General features: G+C 49.1%; 1 protein-coding gene across 7 annotated transcripts in view; it reads right to left on the reverse strand.

The window, feature by feature from the left end:
- The window catches only part of SH3KBP1 (SH3 domain containing kinase binding protein 1), a 340,162-nt gene that overhangs the window by 28,444 nt on the left and 290,499 nt on the right, over positions 1 to 21,219 (reverse strand). For all 7 annotated transcript variants that reach the window (XM_013059639.2, XM_045089360.1, XM_045089361.1 and 4 more), the window contains 3 exons: positions 20,540 to 20,620; positions 17,661 to 17,820; positions 2,048 to 2,133 (listed from right to left, as the gene is read on the reverse strand). In XM_013059639.2, coding sequence (XP_012915093.1) covers positions 2,048 to 2,133; positions 17,661 to 17,820; positions 20,540 to 20,620 — 327 coding nt within the window. The remainder of the gene's footprint in view (positions 1 to 2,047; positions 2,134 to 17,660; positions 17,821 to 20,539; positions 20,621 to 21,219) is intronic.

Consider the following 21,219-nt stretch of genomic DNA (forward strand, 5'->3'; position numbering starts at 1 on the left):
TTGAGTAGATATTGAAGTATTTAGCGGCTGATTACAAGGCCACCGAGGATAGTTTCTTGCAATGCAAACAATATGCATGACATGATTAGCTTGAGGAGTTAGGGCTTTCGGGGATTAACGTCTTCTTGGTAAAATGAGAGCAAACTAAGCCTCAGCAGCTCTTTCTGGGCTCCCAAATACACACAACAGGGGCCCAGTTTCCACATATGAGGAGCTTCCGTAGATGAACCCCCTTCGATTGAGGCCCCCAACATTTCCAAACCAGCTTGTCAGACTGAGAAATATGAAATGCATATTTTGGTGAGAGCCACCCGAGTCATCTCCAGACCCAAAGAAAACAAGAGCCAAAGGCCAACGCTCTTCCCAGGCAAGGCACAGCCCTTTGTGTCCTGGAGGAGGGAGAACACCTCCCTTCCTGTGGGGGGCCCCACATTACCTTCTCTGCCACTTCACCAGCTGGTCACCCTGCCTTAAATTGGGGGCCTGAATGTTAAACCACAGTGGCAAGACCAGAACTTCATCAGGCTCATTCTGATGACTCCGTCTCATTTATAGCCAATCACTGCCCTGCTCTGCTCTGCCCTTTAACCAGGTCGAAAGCTGCAGCAGGCCGGCATTTCTATTATTATTCCATCAGCCCAAGCTGTCAGAAGCCTTTGGTCGCACTTCCCGACTGCGCTTCTCAAAGGCTGGGGTGGTCAAAAAGCCTCTGCAGACAGAGCAAATATTTTTGGTGTTTACAGTCACAATGACATATCCTACCACTAAGTCTTCATAAGATCAGGCCAGAGACTACAGTCAGCAGTTGTAAAGACACAACTCTATTAGCAGGTTTGGAAAAATACAGCAGTCCAAAAAGGAGGAGTAACCCAGGTGACAGGATCGTTCACGTTAGGCACTCGGTGCCTTAACTTATGGGTCCGCCAACGGTCAGATGTTTGTTTCTAAATCGAGCAGCCAATGCAAAAGATGCTGGAAATCTTCCACGGCAAATCAGTCCCTGAGAGCGGCTGCCAGAGGTTTGGGAAGGGGTGGGGGACAGGAGGGACATGGGTGTAGTTATAAAAGGGCAACATGGCGGGATCCTGGTAGCGACGGAATGTTCTGTATCTTGACCGAGGGGGAAGATACACAGACCTAACACATGTGACAAAACCATAAAGAACCAAAGACACACAGGTACTAGTAAAAGCAGGGAGCCCAGTGGACGTATTCATGTCAATATCCTGGTTCCGATCTCAGACTGTAGTTTCATTATGATGTTACCATTGAGAGAAAAGGGGTCAAGGGTACATAGTTCTCTCTGTATTACTTCTCCCAACTGCATGCAAATCTCTATTTCAAAGTAAAAAATTTTAATTTAAAAGGGCAAATTCCAAAATGTAGCCCTATTACATAGAATATTATGACCATGATAAATAGAAGATGTAAAGCTTAAAAAATTTTTTTTAGCCCTCAAATCTAGACTTCTTAAAAGGGCTGTCACCTGAGTCAGACCAATAGTGGCCTCAACCAGCACACATGCGACCTGGTGCCACCCACGCACACACCCAGAAGACCCTCTCACTTGCTTCCCCACAGAGACTTTGGCTACCTTTCCCTCCATCACAGTGCTATCTTGACCTTTGAAAAACTCACCCATGTTCTTAACCAATCAGCAATTATCAGGCCAGAGCTCATTTTAAATTCAAACTCAAAACACTGAGTGTTGACTATAATGAACTTGGCCATTCTGCATTCTCACCCATTCACCTTATGAATATAAGTGTTAATGCCCACTTTTACAAAAGGCTTATTCATCACCTCTTTTCTTTAGACTGTTCTCCTAAGGTCAGGGAGAGTAAAAATTCCAGGCATTCTGTTTTAATGTGTCAATCACCATCACATCCCCTTTACAAAACCACAACTTCTAACACCAATGGTGGGCTGTCAGCCTTCCCTGTAAATGGCTGTGTTCGTTCTCACCAGGCTGCTCGAAGGGGCAACCCAAACGCTGCAGTTCTTTGAAAATTTTGTGAAGAGAAGCCAGAACGCTCGCCTTACTCACCGATGTCATTGCTGCGATCCGAGAGATCCTTGTCCAGGATGCCAGAAATCGAACTGCCCACCAAGTCAATCTTTGGACCGTCACCCCTATATTAAAAACACAAGTCCAGGCATTTAATAATTGGTGTGTGTCCTTGTCATTGTGTCAGCTTTCTCGCTGCACACACGTTAAGGAGCGTGCTGTGTGCATGGGGCGGGTGGCGCCGTTGTCTGGGAGGGAGTCAGCGGGAGCCAGTGACCTCTCCAACCGCATGCATGGGCCTCGGTCAGACCTGCCGACAGACCGGATGCCCACCTCTCCAGCACACATTTTCAGAGAGGGCTATTTTAATAATGACTGTTCAGCAATACACCTTTAGCCAGTAACCCTCCCGCGGGTACACAGGGTACGGCGTGGGGCCTGCTCCCGCCCCATGGCCAAATAAGAACCAGCAAATGATAACCAGAGCCTCCCTTTTAAGGAGCAAGGAATTTAGCCAATGCTGCTTGTCAAAGGTCGGCTACTTTTAACCTTGAGAAAAAGGTGGTCTGGCCTGAGTCGGAGGCATCAGCTGGGGTGTTGACAGGCACAAGGGACTGAGTTTAAGGTCTGGCAGCCTGAAAGCTGGCGCTGGGGCCCAGGCCTGTAAAATTAGATGGCTCTTGGGTAGGTGCCCCCGTGTCCGTCAGGACACAAGTGACTTCCCTCTGTATCTGGGCAAGGAACAGCCCTGAGGGGTGGGAGCAGGCCTCTGAGAAGAGGAGAGAAACAGGAATAGAAGGTGCCTCTGAATTCCTCCCAAAGGGCAGATCTCTAGACCCTTCCAGGGGGATGAGCCCTGAACGAGATTATCTGTGGTCTGTGATGGTTGTGAAAGAGGAAAAGATCCTCACCCATAAAATGAGAGGGAGAAGCCAAGGAGTTGTTCTGGGAAAGCAACAGAAATAGGCCATCTCGTGGCTCTGGGCAGTCACCATGGCCTGAAGCCAAACCACACAATGAGTGGCAGAGTTACTCAAGGCTCGCCTGTCAAATATCCATCATGTAGGGCATATGGATAGAGCCGCGCCAGGTAGTTCCTACTCTGGAGGGGCTCACGGTCTCCATGCGAGAAACAGACAGACACACACATAGGCCCACACGGCACAGGCTGGGCAAGGGAAACACACACTGAAGTCGTAGGGGACGAAAGGACTGGGTCAGTGTGGGGGATCTGTGTGGTGTGGTCAGGGGTACACAGTGGAGGTTGCCTTCCAGCTGGGCCTTGGTGGGAAAGGGAGAGAGGATATATCAGTAAAAGGCATGATTAAGCAAGGACCTCAGGGGAGGTGGGAGTGCCCAGTGTGGCCAGGGTTCCCTGGGCTGAAGCCTGAGGTTCCCAGAGAACAGAGCAGAAATGCAGGCAAAGTTCAGACTGCTGGGCTGAGTACTAGAAGGTTCTGTTTGTCTTGGAGGTAATGAGGGAGGGAAGGACAACTGAGGAAAGAGACCTACAAACCAGGGGACAAGGGAGGGACTTGATAGGGTCAACCCCTGTGTCTCTTCAGTCAAGAAGGGGCAGTGGTCATAGCATTCAGTGTGACTCGCATATCCTTGTGATGGGAGAGAAGACCCAGTGGAAGGAGGTAAGCCCCCGTCAGTTCCCAAACAAACAAGACTGACCTGTAAGTCTTTAAAATTAAATGTCTTAAAGTAAGAACTCTGGGCCAAAAGGGCTGGGCCAAATGGCTTGACCTCCACTGAGAGAAAACACAGCTCTAAAACTGTGGGTGGGTATTAGGAGACTTTCTGGGCTTTTCAGAGCTCGGCTGAAGTACAAGTTCAAGGAGAGCATGGGCCACTGTGCTTGGAAGGGGGAAGCAGCTTAAGCTTTAGAGCAGAGCATTTGTTTCCTGCCTCAGCCCCACCTCCTGAGGCTGTGGAGTCCCCCAGGCCAGGATACTGTAGCAGACTGGGGGACAGAGTAGACTCCATCCCCCAGCCACCAAAGTTCAGGTCCCACAGGGCACACTCCTTCGGACAGACCCTCAAGCCAACAGGAGCGGTGAGACTGAGGAAATTTATTTCAAAACATTTTATTGGCAGAGCCCCAGTGGCTACTAACTGAAGGTAACCTTCTGAATGAAATGTTTTGGGAAATGCACCATTATTAGTAGGAAAGGATTTTCATTTTGAAAACTACTTGAGGACTCCTAATCTTATTATTTTCGAACTACAGAGCTGGAATGCTTTGGTGCTGTCATTCTCCAAAATAACACAACTCAAATTCTACCCAGAGCCAGACAGTCCTGTCCTTTTGGGAACACACCAAGGACCAAAACCTATGAGAACACGTGTTCTGTCCAGGGAGAAAGGTCACTCAGGCAACAAAAGTCCAGTTAATTCCACTGGGCTTCTTTTTTTTTTTTTTTTTTTTTTTTTTTTTTTTTTGCCAAGAGCAAAGTTGGTTTGAGGTAACGCCCTGGCGGGATGACTGGGGACAGAATCTGAGGGCGTGCTGGTGGGAGAAGGAACTTTATGTAGCAGTTAATGATCTGTATCTCGGAACAGCTCGGCTCAGCTGCTTCTGAACATGTGGTTTATTCGTGCATTTTGGTAACTATGAATCTCGGAGCCGCCACTTCTCTCTTTGATTTGACAGCTAGAAGCTTCCAGTCAACTGTGAGCCTATCTTGAATAGACTGTGGAGAACCCTACCACTCATTACTGTGCTCACTGTATCCCAGGCTGTATTACTCTTCTACCTTTATTTGCTCCCTCACTGTCACTCTCAACTATTTTATTCTTATAGATGCATTTTGGAAAGTTACCACAGAACCTTTGGGGAATGGCTCAGGGTAAAGAGAAGTAATTTCTAAGAATAGGTTGTATATCAATAGCATTTAAAATGGGCATCTGCTTTGGCCCAGTTCTGGGAGGCTATGCTAAAGAAATTGTCTGAAATGACCAAATGGGTTTTGGAGATCAGTATGCTTACCACAGTGCTATTTGTAATAAAGAAAAATTGAAACTAGAATCTTTCATAAATAGGGGAACAGGTGAATAACCTACATTTGATGGACTTTTAAATGATATTTACAAACACATGACAGGAAGGACAAAGGCTGGTGTGACAGTGGCAAAGGACAGAGACAAATTAAAAGTGACCTACCCTCTATGTACATACACCCACAAGCCCTGCTTAGGTATTAGGAATAAGGATCATTATTTCTTTTTAAGACTGGAAGGATATTTATGGTGACTCTTCCAGTGTGATGGGTGACTGCCAGTACCCAGCTCAGCCCCTGGCACACGACAAAGGCTCAAAAACACCTGTGGGATTCATAGGCGTTTGTCTTTGTCCTCAAAGGGGAAGGCATTATGTATTTGTTACAACAGATGCAATTTCCCCCCAACCCCCAAAAGCTGGAGGATATTCAGTATGATCCCAACTATGTAAAACCAATGAAAAACAAATCAAATCACACGTAGGAAAAAAGATGGGAAAGAAATAGTCCAAAATGTTATCAGCAGTTATCTCTGGGATAAGACTATAGGTAAAATTTTTCCTTCATTAACGTTCACTTTTAACAACAGAGACTCACACAATTCAGGGAGCTTATGTTCCCTCTCCTTTCTCCCCAATGGTACTGTCAAGGACAACTGATTGCCAAGACAAGAGATGGTCTAGCCCTTGTCTACAAACACTCCTTAAAGAACCTCCCCGACCCCAGGTGCCCCTGTGATCACCTGGTCCCACACCTGGAGCTCACCTGGGAACCAGGTGGGGGGTGTGTGGAATTCCAAATCCTAGACCAAGAGGCCCAAGCCTTGAGGGACCACCTGAGGAAGGGGAAGTACCATCCCCAAGTGACCTGTCCCCGGATGCTAAAGATCCAGGGGCATTCGGACAAGAAGGAACTGAGGATCCCCCCATCTTTCTGAGCCCTGATCCCACATGTCAAGAGCCAGACACAGGCTTTCGGCTGAAATTATCTTCTATCCAGGGCCAGAAGCAAGCCTATTTTGAAAACACAGTAGGTGTCGTTTAAAAAAGGTTCTGATCCTTCCAAGTAAGGAAGCTGCAGCTGGTGTTTTGACAGTGCTCAGACTGTGGGTGTGGAAGCGTTTTACAATGTCTATTTGTAAATGCTTTTCACTGTATTTATAGACTCTTACAATAATGCTAATGAATTTCAGTTCTGAAAAATACCAGAATTTCTGAAATTCTCCAAAGCACACGCTTGGAGTAGCTGACACCCAATGAGGCTGCAGCCCTCGATGGTTGGTCTCTGCTCTCCTCCAGTCTGCCCAACACATGGGTACCATTTTGGCAAAAAGGATGTTACTAAATTCAATGAGAAAAGAAAAATCTGATCCTTTTGGAATTTACTAGCTCCTGAGAGGGTTTATGTATGGTGAGTTTCTATGCCGTCAGCTGTTGAATAAAAAGAGAAAATAAAAGAAAGCAGGCATATCCCCATATAGCCAAAGATACCAGAACAAGATTGCCATTACTCCTTTCTGATTTTTAAATCAAAACAATGCTATTGTCTTGTATTTTTCTTAGCAGTTTTGGTTATGGACCCTTGAAACACCTGACTTGAACAGGCAACCAGCGCGAGGTCTCCTGGCTCTACTGGACAGGGAGCCTGAGCTGCAGACGACGGGGGGGGGGGGACTAGCTCAAGGACACTGGCAGGAGTGAGTGGAACCCACAATCACACAGAAGTGAGAGCTGTGGCTACTGCCTACTGAATGCCTATCCTGAGCCAGGCACCAGGATAAACTCCTTTTGTCCGTTATTCAATTTTCACATCCATCCCTTCGAGTATCTGCTCTGCATGGAGGACATGGAGCCACATTGCCCAGAGCCCCCTTTGGTAAAGGGCTGGTTGCCCCTGCCACTGGGGGTGCTGCTGTCCTCTCCAGGGACCACCTCAGTTACAGAGAACCTCCTCGGCCAAGGCATGTCCTTTCTAGGGCAGCCCACACTCCACAGTATCAAAAAATCTTGGCCAGATCAGCCCAACACAGGACAACTCAGACAGGCCATGTCAGCCCCTCCCTGTGGAGTCGGCCAGGGCCTCAGTGAGCCGTTATCACAACTCGACTTCTCCCTCAGCCCAGCGCTGCTCCCTGCTCCCTTCCATGGGCACTACACCCTAAACAGAGGCGGCCCACTAAATGCTGCCTCGGGGCCTGCTTCCTGACGATCCCCACCTGTGATGCCCTTTACTTTCATTACACAGATCAGGAAACGAAGGCTCAGTGACATGAAGTCACTAGCTAACAAAAGGTCACTAAAGTAGGGTCTAGATTTGAACCTTGTAACTTTGACTCCAGAGCCCATGCTCTTGACCACTCTTCAAAGCTGCTTCCCTCAGTCTCTGGTCAGGGGGATGATGAGTCATCGAGAAGGCTGGGCAGCCTGTGCCAATGCAGCTCACTGCCAGCTGGGTAAATCGCCTTTGTCCCCAAGTTAAAAAGGATTCCTAATAAACAAGAATCACACACTCAACCAGACCAGAGGTGCCCACTCCGGCTGCTCAGACCCAAGACAGGAGACAGGGCGTGTACAGTTGGAAATGCAGAAGACACGCCATGGGCATCCTTGGAGAACATGAGCTCGGCCAGTGGCATGGCCCAATTTAGCCCAAGTTGGGACAGTTAAGCCAAGACATGTGGTCTGGAAAAGGTGTTGAAGCACGCAGGAAGCCGAGGCAAGCAAATCAGCAAATAAATAAACGGACGGCAGGACTAACAGCAAGCATCAAATACCACACCCGAGAGACCCATGACCCTTTTGGAGGTGAGTGGGGCTGAAGGGGAAAAGAGGGAATCCACAGACCCCCACTGAAGGAGAATCTCAAGTCCAGGTGAGGACTCTTTCTGGCAGACCTCCTGCCCACTCTCGGAAGGATCTATTACCTTGATGTAAATGTTTGGGCTCTAACTGCCTAAAAATTGTTACAGGGCAAAGAAAAAAGCCGAGAAGGAAAGGAAAGGAGAGGAAACAGAACTGGCCTGTCCTCATGCTCAGGAAACCGAGGCGCGTCCTGTAAGTCCTGCTTTGTTTCCACTCGGGAGGTGTCAACACATTTGGATGGTGGCAGATGTCAATGTAAAGCTCATAGAGAAATGACGTGAGTTACCCTGTCCTCTTTCTTGTTCCTTGTTTTTTTCCACCTTCTAATGTGAAACTACCCCACCTGACTGTGTACCTGCCTCGTCCTGGTCCAAATGTGCACCAAGGAAGTGAGGCCAAAGGAAGTGATCGCTTCCTGCCCACCTGCTTGTGACATCGCACACTTAGGCTCTGACCGCTAAAACTGGGTATGTGTTGCCCAGCTCAAGCCCCTATTTTACTACAGACAAGGGTCTTTGCTCCAAGGACAGCAGTTAGGTGCCCGAGGCCACACAGCTAATTAGTGGCAGAGCTGAAACCAGATGGATGCTTCTTGACATCCGGTCCGGTCTCTGCCCACCACAATTGGGATGGCAATAAACAAATGCGTATCTGCATACGCATACAGGAGATTCTCTCCTGTTTCCAATAAGCAACTCTAAGAGGACTCTACCCATCTGTAAAGGTAGCAGATGTGAAGCCAGTCCTTTAGGAGAGTTCCACCCTGGGATGTCACTGTCCTGGGGAGGTAGAGTCCTTCTGTTGGGAAAGGACAAAACTGTAACAGCGGTAAGCCCAGTTTCCTTCAATCATCAGAGGGAGGGCAGGGGGAGGCGCCCTCCACTTTCTGAGAAATAAGGGTCCAAAGGTGCTGCTGATATATGTGGGTCCCTACATACCCACCCGGCGGCCGAAGACATCCCAGGAATCACCAGCACTTTGACTGGAACCAGAGCGGCTTTGCCGGCAGCTCTCCCCTTGCACTGCGTCCTTGTTTGGATGCGTACAAACAAGCTTGGCTATTTATAGGTGGTAAAGACGCAGTGGAAGGTGATGGGACATTGCCCACTTAACTCGCCTCCAAATTTCTGTGCTCTGTGCAGACTCTGCAAGCGTGTGTGGGAACAGGCCTCTCTCCTGAGCCCATCCAAAGCACAAACCCACAACCCCCGAAAAGCAAAAGGAGGAGCACCTAGCAGACCTCATCTGCAAACCCACAGCTGGGCATCTCAGAGGGGCAAGGGGCTTTAAAGATGCCAGGAAGAGGGGGAACTCATCTTCACCCAACTCAGAAAAGTTTGTGAGGTGCCGCTTGAGGGAATGTGTTCAAAGAGTGAGCCCATGAAGAAAGCATTGTCTGACCCAACCAGTACTGGGCCCGTGTGAGGCATTCGGTCTCCCACTGGTCCCTTGCCTGATCTGGACCACCACTGGCAGAACCATCAGTGTGCGTCAAGGCCCAAGGCCTCTGGGCTGGGGCTAAAACCCCATCGTTACTGCTGGTTCTCACAGCAAGAAAGAAAAGTCATTTTAGGGGTGGGTGGAAGGAAGAGAGAAGGGTAGACATACATGCGAAATGAGGCCAGCGAAGACTGCAGACATCCCTACAGGGTGAAAGGTCTGGTCCCCTGTGCCGTATGGGAGTCCTCTGGTCCATAAATTATCTTCCCCTCCCTCAGTCATGGCCTTCCCTGAATCTTTAGCTGCTTCGCGGGGAGGTTGCTCATGCTTCCGCACCCTAGAGACTTCTTGAGGTGCTGTCCGAGAGTGTCCATGTTTCCTCCCTCCCTCAGGGCTACAGCACAGGACCTGCCTGCCACCACGTGGAAGGCCCTCTCCCACCGAGGTCACCCAGGGAGCATCTCAAGGGAGGAGGAGAAGCACACACGGATTTGCCTCTCAAACGCCAGGCAGAGTCAGGGGCCTGAAGTGTGGCAGCTTGTTTAAATTTGCACACCTGGGCAAGGCGGGCCTCTCTCGACCACTCAGAAACTGAGATGCGGAGAGGTGCGCACCTTGTTCGAAGTCACCAGGTAGGGAGGTAGAGGAGTGGGCTGTCCGCCCTGCTGTGCCAGCTCCAAAGCAATGGGTGGGCAGGAGCCATGCCTAGCCTGGTTACCACAGTTAACTAACCCCTAGAAGAAGGCCCGGCCAGAAATACAGGTACTTGATGAATATCTGTAATGGATGGCCACACACACACACACACACACACACACACACACACACACCCCTCTCATCACTGCATCCATCTACAAGCCCCCACTTTTCATCTTTTTTCCGTAGCCAAGTTTCTCACAAGCCAAGTCTACATAAGCTTGGCCACCTGCCCATTCTCTCTTCAGTTCGCGCCAGCTCTGTCTCTGGCTACCAACCACTGTATAGAAATTCCTGGACTGGGAGTGCCAGGGCCAACACTAGTGACCAAAGCTTGTGGATGCCCTTCAGTCTCCTGGGTGTACCTATGGTGGGGTTCTCACAGCGTGGTCAGCTAACCTCCAACAGCAGCAGCAGCACTGGGAGCTTGCTAGAAATGCAGGTTTTCAGGCCTTCACCCAGATCTAGTGAACTGGACACTTTGGGGAATAGAGAACTATGTTTTAACCAGCTTCCAGGTGATTCTAGTACACACTCAGGTGTGACATCCACCCAGCTCCATTTGCTCCATATTCCTTTCTTCTGGATTCCATGACAATACCATCTACCCTTTTTGAAGGTTCTTCATTCTTCCTCTACCCTATAAATAATACTGGCTCCACTCTCTCCTCTTCTCCCCCTGTAATCTCCTGGAGGGACCATTCCGCACTTGGAGTTACCAGCCATGAGCCAATGGCACGCACCTCTGTAACTACCAGCCAAGATCTCTCTCTTAAATTCTCCAAAGACATGGCTGGGTGTTGATTTGGGGAAAAGAAGGGAAACACTCAAACACCATGTGATGCACCACTAAGACTGTTTGAAAGGCATTTTGAATACTTGAGTAGTCCAAACTCAAAATGATGACCAAAGCACCCAAATGCTTAAGCACCCCAAACGCTTGCACTAGCTACCTTTCTCTTCCTCCTTTTTGATCGATTGATGGATTAGTTTATACCTAGTAAGAGAGAAGAGGTGGGGAAGCGGGGGCGGGGCACACCCCTCACAGAGCCATTGAGACCCGGAAGCTTATTTCCTGTTCAGTTGTAACCCCAGGGGCTGGAGCAGCCAGGCTGCCTGTGTAAATCTAAAGAAAAATGAACTTCCGTGTGGGTAAATTGGTCTCAAGAGAGACATCTGCCCTTCCCTAAGCACTGAGTTGATGTTTGGCATATAAATGTTTACTTAATCTTTGCCTCCAGCTCAACTGTCTCAGAGCTCCGCAGCCTCTTATCTCCCGGTGTGTCTCTGAAATCCAGCTTCCATCTTCATTACAAGTAAAAGCCTTGCATTTCCACTGTCCTTCCCACTGGATATGGCGTTTCAGTTTCTGTGGTGGAGCCTTCAGCCCTTCCCAGGAAAAGTACCTCATGGGTAGACATTTAAAGCGATAGCCATCTCTGAGTAGCATGAGTCTGGGAAGTCACCAGGTCTCCTGCATGCAGCCTGGTGTCCGAGACCCAAATGCCCACCTTCTCACTGAGATCCCTCCTCCAACACATGCTTCCACATCTGAAGTCAACGCATGGTGCCCTCCGGGATGCTTGAGCCACGGTACCAATGCCCCCACATCTAGCACCTCCTCTCTGAACGGCCAACTACCACCCTGATCATGAAATCTTTCTAATCACTGGCCGTCTTCAACTCCCAGAATACACCGATGTTTATCTGGGAGGGCATCACTTTCTAGAACGTCAGCCTCACCTCACGTTGGCTCTTGCCATCTTCCTGAGCCTATGACGGCCACCAATGCCAGCCCCGCCTTCCCCTGGTCCCTTCACTTATAACCTTCATTCACATTCAGTCACCCAGATTCGTGGCCCCTCTCTCCGTGGTTAAGTTCATCTTCAGACCTACTGCGCCTCTGAAGCTGTGAGCACACACCTCCCCTTTCTGACCAACATCTCCTGTTCTTCCGGCTATCAGCTTTTCCCACTCCATGCTCGCTCACCTCTCCTCCTCCTGATGCCTTTCGGCTTCACTTCCTGCCCCTCCAGCCCAGACCTCCTGTCTACCACTCAGGGCCTCTGGAGCACCGGCCCTGCCAGCCCCGACCCTGCCAGTCCCCTGCCCCCTCTACTTGGAGAGCACACGCTGCTCCCTGCTGTCCACGGGAGGGCAGGCACCGGCCAAAACTCCCCTGCAGCTCAGAACAAAGGTTCTGCTCCAGCTTCCCTGCTATTTGGAAGAAAATGAAAAAAATATTACAAATTGGGGTACTTATGTTTGGGAGGATTAACAGACCTGTTCTAGCCTGCTTCTACCTCTTTCCCTATTGGATTTATTCTTTTGAAGTCCCACACCTGTCTTGCCCCTCAGGTTTCTGGCTCGCTGCCTCCCACTGCATAGAATTACTAGAGCTCAGAGAAACCTGCTTCCCTCCAGCATTTCCTTGGATTTTTCTTTTTCTTTTTTTTTTCTTTTGGACCATCTCCCAAGTTCCAGGACCTCCTTTTATAGGGCTCATGTTTATTACACCAATAATACAGATTATTGGACATATAATATCACATGTTCATGTGTGTATACACACATACAAAAAGGTTTAGGTACGTTCTGTCAATTGAAACATTTTTATGATCAAATATCAAAACAAGTGAGAAGGCTCTATACTTTCGAGCCTCCATTTTCTCAAGTGTGAAAATATGGGTGGACAGAATGCTTGCCCCCCCGCCCCAGACCGGGCTGGACAAGATGGGCACTCTGGCTTCGCACACTGGGAAGTAATAACGAATGCATTGCCAAGGTGCAGGCCTGCAGATGAAGGGGGCACTTAGGGCCTAGTAGAATCTCCTCTCATCATTCAGTTGTTTTGTTTTTTGTTTGTTTGCTTTTTTTTTTAAGAGCTAGGGAGGCAGGGGAAGGAACAGAGGGACAGAGAGTATCTTAAGCAGGCTCCATGCCCAGGGCAGAGCTTGAAGTGGGGCTCAATCCCATGAGCCTAAGGTTGTGATCTGAGTCAAAATCAAGAGTCAGACACTTAAATGACTGAACCATCCAGGCACTCCAATCATTCAATTTTAAAATCAACTCTGGTACTAATTTTTTTTTAACAGTCTTTTTTTTTTTTCCTGTTATAATTCCATCTTAACTTACTTTCTGGAAATTGGAAGAATATTCTTACCAATGGGTAAGTATGTTAATGGCATGCTTCCACTTGCTCTGGCTGGACACAAAACTATGCAAGGGCGTCATTCTACTTCTCCCAGATGTGGTTCCTGGAAACCGCACCTGCGGCTGAGCCCCAGGATTAGAGATCCAGAACAGTGCCTTGCACACAGTGGCCCCTCAATACATTTCTGTTAAGCAAATGTATCCAAAAATGACTCCCCTCTTCTTAAACTTGTGCATTTCTTCATTCTAAAAGATACGACTTCCTATTTAAATGGAAAGAAACCAACCTCTCCTGGAAGCCACATTTGGTAGGAGGTTTCTGGCTGGTGAGAACAAATAATGACCGTGTGTCCATGTGTTCAATTCTCTGTCCACCATCCAGTCAGGCAAATCCTAGAGAGGATTTGGCTTCCTACAGTAGATAATACTTTCTCTTTGGAGGACCCATGACGCAAAACTGTCTGAGTGCTGCTAACATTCCTACCTCAACCAATTGGGTGGAACAAAACCAAGTTCATAAACCGATATAAGGGCTGGTTGTCCAATGTAACTGCTTAGCAAAAAATATGAAACGTGCGAGGCACTGAGAAATAGTAAGACTTTCTGTGATCTTCTTCAATTTTGTAACGTTGGAATCCATGGCACACTAGGTACAGAACATGGGACCCACATGGTGCAGAGCTTGTACAGGGCCTGGGAAGGATGATGGGAGAGGCAAAAGTGAACAAAATGTCAGCACTAGCACCTCTCTGCCTTTGTAGGAACCATGGCATTCAACAAGTGTGTTATATGAGCCACTACCATATGCTCAACCCTGTAGAGCATGTGGAGATGACAAAACACACTCCTGATCTGCTTTAAATCTGGTAAAGGAGTCCGGGGGTGTGAGCATCCCAAGTGGCACAGCATGGGGCCCCACACTAGGCTAAACACGGGGTGCCAGGCTTTTGGAAGAGAGAGCAATCCTGAGGCATAAGGGACGGCTTCCAGAAGCTGTGTGTGCTAAGTGGGCTCTGAAATCGGGGAGCATTAATAGGTGCATGAGAGGCAGCCAGGGAAGGGGAGGGCACTGTCAAAAACTTGGGATAATCGAGACCAGGGGTTCTCGAAGTGTGCACATAGGCCAGCAGCTTGGAGATGGCAACCCGGAGCTTAATGGAAATGTAAGTTCCCAGGCCCAACCTGAGAACTACCAAGTCAGCAACAGTGTGGGCGGGGCCCAGCGATCTGTTTGAACATGGTCTCCAGGTGATTCTGACCCACACTCGAAATTGAGAGCCTGCTCTAACCACCATGTTAGAGTAGGCACTGGGCTCCCTTCCGACGGCTGAGCAAGCAGCCAAAGGAGGTATTGGTTTCCCAAATGCTCCCAGCCTTGTCTGCGTCTGCCACTTCCTAGGATTGTTGGGAAGGAAGCCAGGGCCTCTCTTCCCTTGTCCCATTTCTGCAAATCCTGTGTTCTGAGGGCTGGGCCACCATGGGCTAAGTGGGAGACCACCCAGGTGACGAACAGTTACATTTCCCACTGGCTTATATACACAGCCCTCCTCATGCGTCTTCCCCAGCGAGCCATACCTCTAACGGACAAGTGGATGATGAGAGAGTTGGAGGTGAAGAACAGCTAGACAGAGGACAGATGCGGAGGGGGCTTCTGGGAGTCCAGAAGGTCCCAGTTACAATTCACTTTCCCCTTGCATTCAGGTCCAACTGGGGCGTCACAAAGCCTGTACCTATCCCACAATGAGACGGTTGAGAACAACCTTTGAAGGCAAAGAAGTCATTGGAATTGCACTTCTCTTCAGATCAGATTAGAACAGGAATATTCTGGAAATTGTTACTGACTTCAGGGAAATGACTGTAGTCCCTGGAAGACTAACAGAATTTGGCAGAGCGTGCCTTCCCTTCCCCTTTCACCCACCAGAAAGAGATGCACAACCTTTGCTCTCCAGTCTCTCTGTGTAGCTCATACTTTCTTCAGAAGCACTTTGGTTTACATAACTGTTTTCTTCTGGAGTGCTAGCTGCTGGGCCAGCCATGCTACTGAGCCCTGGGCTGAGGTCACCGGGGCGGTCACATGGCCCTGTCTCATGCATATGCACACAGGCTTCTATCTGTCGGCAGAAGAGGGCATGACATGTAGGGCCTGACCTGCTCAACAGTGGCCCTGGTCCCATGAGTCTCCCCATGGGCCATCACATGGGGGCAGTTGTTTGGGCCTTGGGAGCTGTTTACAGAACGACGCGGGCGAGCCAGCTGCCACTCTGATGGGCCCGCCCGCACTGAGGTCACTGGCTGCATGTTCAGCTGGGGAGCTGGTCTCCTGTACTTGGGCCATTGTGCGTCTACCACAGCCGGCGGAGCTTCTGACGTGGCTCAGCCACTCACAGAGCTACCTGCTCCTACATCTGGGCAAGGGCGGTGGCAGGGTTTGTATTAAGAGTGAACGGGTCCTGCTACCACATGGATGAACCTTGGGGCTATCAGGGTAAGTGAAATCAGCCAGTTAAACAGACGGATGCTATGTGGTTCCACTTACATGAGGCATCTAGAAGAATCAAATTCACAGAGGTAGAAAGCACAGTTGGTCCTTGAACAACACAGGTTTCAACTGTGTGGGTCCACTTATATGTGGATTTTCTTCAATGAATACAGCCCAGTACTGCAAAATCTAATTTCTCTTCCTTATGATTGTCTTAATAATGTTTTCTTTTCTCTAGCCGACTTTATTGTAAGAATACAGTCTATAATACATAGAACTATAAACTATATGTTAGTTGACTCTTTTTTTTTAAGATTTTATTTATTTATCTGACACAGAGAGATCACAAGCAGATGGAGAGGCAGGCAGAGAGAGAGATAGAGGGAAGCAGGCTCCCCACTGAGCAGAGAGCCCAATGCGGGACTTGATCCCAGGACCCTGAGACCATGACCTGAGCCAAAGGCAACGGCCCAACCCACTGAGCCACCCAGGCGCCCCGTTAGTCGACTCTTTACATTGGTAAAGCTTCTGGTCAACAGTAAGCTATTAGCAGTGAAGCTTCGGGGAGGGGGGCACAGTTGTACACAGATTTTCAACTGCATGGGGGTCAGTACCCCTTACCCTGCGTATTCGAAGGTCAACTGTACACTGGTGGTTGGCAGGGGCTAGGCAAGTGGGAAGGGGAGTTGGTGCTTAATGGGTACAGAGTTTCAGTTCTGCAAGATGGAAAGAGGTCTGTGGTCGCATGTGGGTGTTTGCCCCACAATGCAGATGTCCCTGATGTCACTGAACTGCACACTGACTAATGGCTATGGAGGTCAATTTTATGTCACGATTTAAACCTTGTTTCCTAAGAAGTAAATGAGCCCCACACTGGGTGTAGAGATTACTTAAAAATTAAATCTTAAAAAAAGAAAGAATGACAATGGAACTAATGTTGATTTACAAGCATGAGGTTACTGGGGATTGTCGTGTTCCATCTTTTTGTCTGCATTCCATTATCATCCCCAATTTATAGGCAGAAAAAGTAAGGTCTCGGAGAGGGGCAGTGACATGCCAAGGCCCGCCCACCTATGAGCAAGATGAGATGCAAACCAGGAAGCCTGCTGACCCCAGCCTGAGGGCGCGGAAGCCCCATGTGACTCACCAGGCAAACTTGGCTCAAAAGAACAAAAATCTGGTGAGTGACTGTGTGCTGACAGGTACATGGCAAGACCTCCAAGCCAACAGCTTGCTCTGCTGTATGACACCAACACACATAATACACACATACTAGGAGAAAGTTCTGGCAGCTAACTTGGGGAACGAATACAACCCTTCTTTGCTCCGTGGTGGGCAGCTCGGGCCCTGGAGCACAATATCCAACTCTGACTCCCCACTTCCGACCTGTGTGCCCAGCCAGCAAACAAATGTGAGTTGTGCCAGGCACACCTCAGAACCTCTGCCTGAGCAAAGCATGTCCCTTGCCTTTGAGGGTGTCTCACAGTTTGGAGACACGTACACTAAGACAATATTCGCCAATGACGGGTCCTCGGTGCCACAATAGGGCTGCGCAGTCCAGGGCCTAGGGAGCCTGGGGCTGGGGCAAGAGGCACCGCAGAGCAGGGAGAGGGTCAGGGCATGGAGCTCCCAGGGAGTGGTGCGCACCTGAGGCCAGGGGGACCTCCAGGGATGACGGGGGTCGTGATACCCACATGTCCAGTCTGAAGGGCGGCTGGCATGCCCTCAAGAAGCTCAGGGAAAACCCTTCCGTGTGAGCAGAGCCTACATGCAAGATACCTGATTCCCATCTGCTCAGCCTAAAACCCACACTGTGCCTCCCGGCCTCGAACCCACTTCTGCCCAAGCACAGAAGAAGCAAGAACAGAAGTAGCTGGAGTCTTCAGACAGCTTTGCTAGAAGGTGGAAGGGCAGCTCTGTCCCCTCTCCCTCTGCTGGCCACACTCGCACTCGAGGTCCCTCTCCTGTGGCCCACGGCCAACCCTCACCCGCCCCCGGTGGCAAGAGCAGAGCAGTACCTGGTGTGGGTCAGGGGACCCACTGGTCGTTCAGGCCTCCTGGGGGGCAGTGCACCGGGTCTGCTGAGAGAATTGGTCTTGGGTGGCCGCGGCTTTTTGGGCGGTATGGCAGGAACAGAGGGCTTCTGTAAATCCAGTTTTGGCTCTCTCTCTGGTCTTTCTTTAAGTCATTGTTTAAAAAGCATAAAGAAGACAGGGAGATCTAGCGTAAGTGACAGTACTTAGGGGCAGACTGCTCGTTTCCTGTATTTAAAAAAAAAAATCACTGAGGCTACTTGCAAAGGTGAAGTTGGAGGGTGAAGAGCATTATTTTTTTTTAAATTTCTATTTATTCATGTATTTTTAGAGGCTTCTTTATTTTTTTGGTCAAGTTAGAAAAATCCCCTCTCCAGCTGCAGCCCACTGTTGGCCTTTGCCTGTGCTGGCCTGGAGGGCCCTTCCGGCGACTGCCCACCCGTGGTGAGCTCCCACAGATCCTTTCTCAGGCCTACTCATTGGCCTGGCTGAACCAGGACACTGTCACACTCCCTTCTCAACAGCCGAACCTACCCTCAGAGGCAGACTTTCTTACTCCCTCATCTGAGCCCAGAAAGGCAGCCCTTCATAAATGGGTTCCACTTGGCTACTTTCCGGGTGTGTATATGCCTGGCAGAGCCTGTAGGCCGTCAGTCCCCCAGGGCGGGGCCCATGTCTGGTTGTCCCTCTAAAGCCGACCCAGTGCCTGGCACATAGCAGGTGCTCAGCAAACGGTTGATGAGTTTGGTCAAGAACCCACACGACCTGCTGGGTGTGAGGAGGCAAGAGGCCTGATGCCTCTCAGGTCAGCCTGTGTAAAGGGGCCATGAACCAGTAAGTTGTGGCGGGGGGGGTGCATTTCTGGGAATAAAGAATTAATTCTGGATTCTTTTTTGTGTACAGTTTGAACTTGGAAGGTAAACTGGGATTTCACAGGTATTTGGTTTCCAAGGATTTAAGTCCGCTATTAAAATGAAGTTAAAGTCAGATCTGGCAGCCAACTAAGCAGTAGCGTGACTGACAGCTTCGTGTTTTCTGTCCCCAGTTAGCCGTGCCCCATGTGTGGCGTAAAAAGCACACATGCATGTTCTTCTTTATAAAGATGGAACTCCAAAGAGCTGCCCACTGGAGGACAGGCCTGTTCCCTATGTTCACTCGTAAGCTGGAACTCTGAAGAGTTCCTCTTGCAAACACACTCATATTGCTCAGGTGCCCAGGCTGATTGGCAAAGCATTAAAAAGCCCACCAGTTACTATACAGACACCACTGTGCTCACCCCCGCACTTCAGTAGGGGAATACGCTCCATCTGGGAATGCTGGGAGCTCACTCACTGTCCACGCGGACCAGAGGAGGAAGGGCTTGGCTCAGATGCAAAGGAGCGGAGACTCCTCCTGCTGGAATGTACTGGGGGGCGGCCTCTCTGGCGTGTGCTGAGCAAATGGGGGGCTGTGCCCACCTCACAGGGAAGGCCAAGTCTCAGGGTGGGGCTGGCTCTCTGGCTCCCCTGTTGTTCTGACCAGGGTTTCTGCCTTCCAGACCCACTGTGGCACTGAACAAGGAATCAGAGGAGTGGAAGGAATCAGAAGTGTGTGGTCACTTGGCCAGCCAACTGGGGCAGTTGTTCACACATAAGCCAAGTCCTTATGTCAGTCAGCATGGAACAGAACAGGAAGTTCCTGTGTTGGAGTCTGGTGGTCAGCCAGAGACTAGTCATGTGTCCTCCGTGTGGACAGGGGGCAGTGTTCGGTTATGTCACAGCACACACTCTCCTCAAAGGGCTGTTTGCATGATATACACATGGCTGTTTTTTCACTGCTCTGGGACACAGACCTTTCAATGAGGTTCCACAACTTAGATTTTAAGTGTTCACTGTGAAGGAAAAGAGATGTAACTTCTTAAGAGCTGGCAATGTTGGCAAAACTTTTGGCAGGCGGATAAAAAAAATATGAAATTTCACAATAAAATTTCATGAGGCCACCCAGGAGTATCTCCAAATAATTACATTCATTAATTCAGTATTTCTCTTGTGACTTCCAAATAACTGCTTTTTAAAATGGAATTTGCTCTGCTTCCTGTTCATAATAATAACATAGCACTTTCCCCATAAAATGTGTGATCAATCAAATCTTAGACACCTAACAAAATGAGTCCTTCCACAGCATGCAGATTTCTCTGGGAGATGTACTCAGAACAGTAGGGAGTCAAACACATTTGTAAAAGTTGACTCTGTGAGTCCTGGGAAGCTACTCCCCTTCAGATGACTTTCCTGACCGCCTTCAGGGGACTGTGGGCCCTGAGCTGCTTCTCCCAGTTTTGCCATGCCCCTCCCCCCTAGCATTCCTGACCAAGGACATGTGTCTGTGACATAGTAGCCAGAGTCAAAAGTCCAGCAGTGACCGAGGATGATGGCTTTCATTTGTCCTGATGGCAATTTCTCTCAGTCTACAGGCACCCGGCAACAGGGAATAAGTGCCCTGGGGCACGAGGCATGGGAGAGGGTAGGATGGAAACTCTGGTAGATACATCCAGGGCCTCAGGAAACTTCTCGTCAGCACCTTGGCTTCACGATGATGCTGGTGTAGGGAGGGTAGCAATGGCAGGAAGACCGGGATGAAGAACCCTGATGTGTTAAGTGACTGGTCTGGTTGTTTTTCATTCGGTGAGGAATTCTGGCCCCAAAAAGCACCACATAACCCTCTCTCCGATTTCCTTAGAAATGGGATATTTAAAAGCAACCAAAATAAAACCATAATCACCATATTCTCCCCTACAAACAAACTCTGTGGGTAATCTGGACTAGCCCCTGACCGACGGCTTTGTCTCCGGCTGTTCGAGCAGTACCAGTGAAGACTTGATTTCATACCTTTCTCATCTGTTCTGTTTGGAAGCGTTTCTGGTCTCTCAGGAGGTATCTTTTTAATTTCATGTTTTCTCTCAGTGGTACCTAAGGGGGAAAGGATAACAGTGATCAGAACATGTTTTCTCTATCCATTTATTAGACACACCAGCATTTTAAATATTTATCAGGTACAGCAAAGTCAATAGACTTTTCTCCCCCTAAGCTGAGCGCTGGTGCTACCTGGCAAATATAAGTCGCTTAGAAAACAGCAGAAGCCATTTCTGGCCTATGTCATTAAGTTTGCCTGCCTATATGTCCTTGATTTACAAGGATGCCATTACTATTTTCTGATATTTAAATCTGACTTCCTGAGACATCAAAACAGTCACAGGAAATCACGGGGTGTGGGTGGAAAATATGTATAGGCAAGTCAATCATCAAAATATGCAAATAATGGGTCACTGGCGATTGCTCTACAAATAAAAAGAAATTTCACAGGGATCTGGATCCTATGTTGTAGCCTCACATTGTTTGCTACCCTGCCCATTAAGAGGTGAGGTCTGTGTCCCCTGTCTGGAATGTGGGTAGGCTTGTGACTGCTTCAACCAGGGGCCAACATGATACCATATAATTTCCAAGGCTGTGTCATAAAAGACTGTGTCGCTTATGCTTTATTTGCTAGAACACTGAATGTCCATGTGAGA

This window comes from Mustela putorius, unplaced genomic scaffold (genome assembly GCF_011764305.1).
Source record: "Mustela putorius furo isolate JIRA1106 unplaced genomic scaffold, ASM1176430v1.1 tig00003836_pilon_pilon_pilon, whole genome shotgun sequence".
Classification (NCBI taxonomy): Eukaryota; Metazoa; Chordata; class Mammalia; order Carnivora; family Mustelidae; genus Mustela; species Mustela putorius.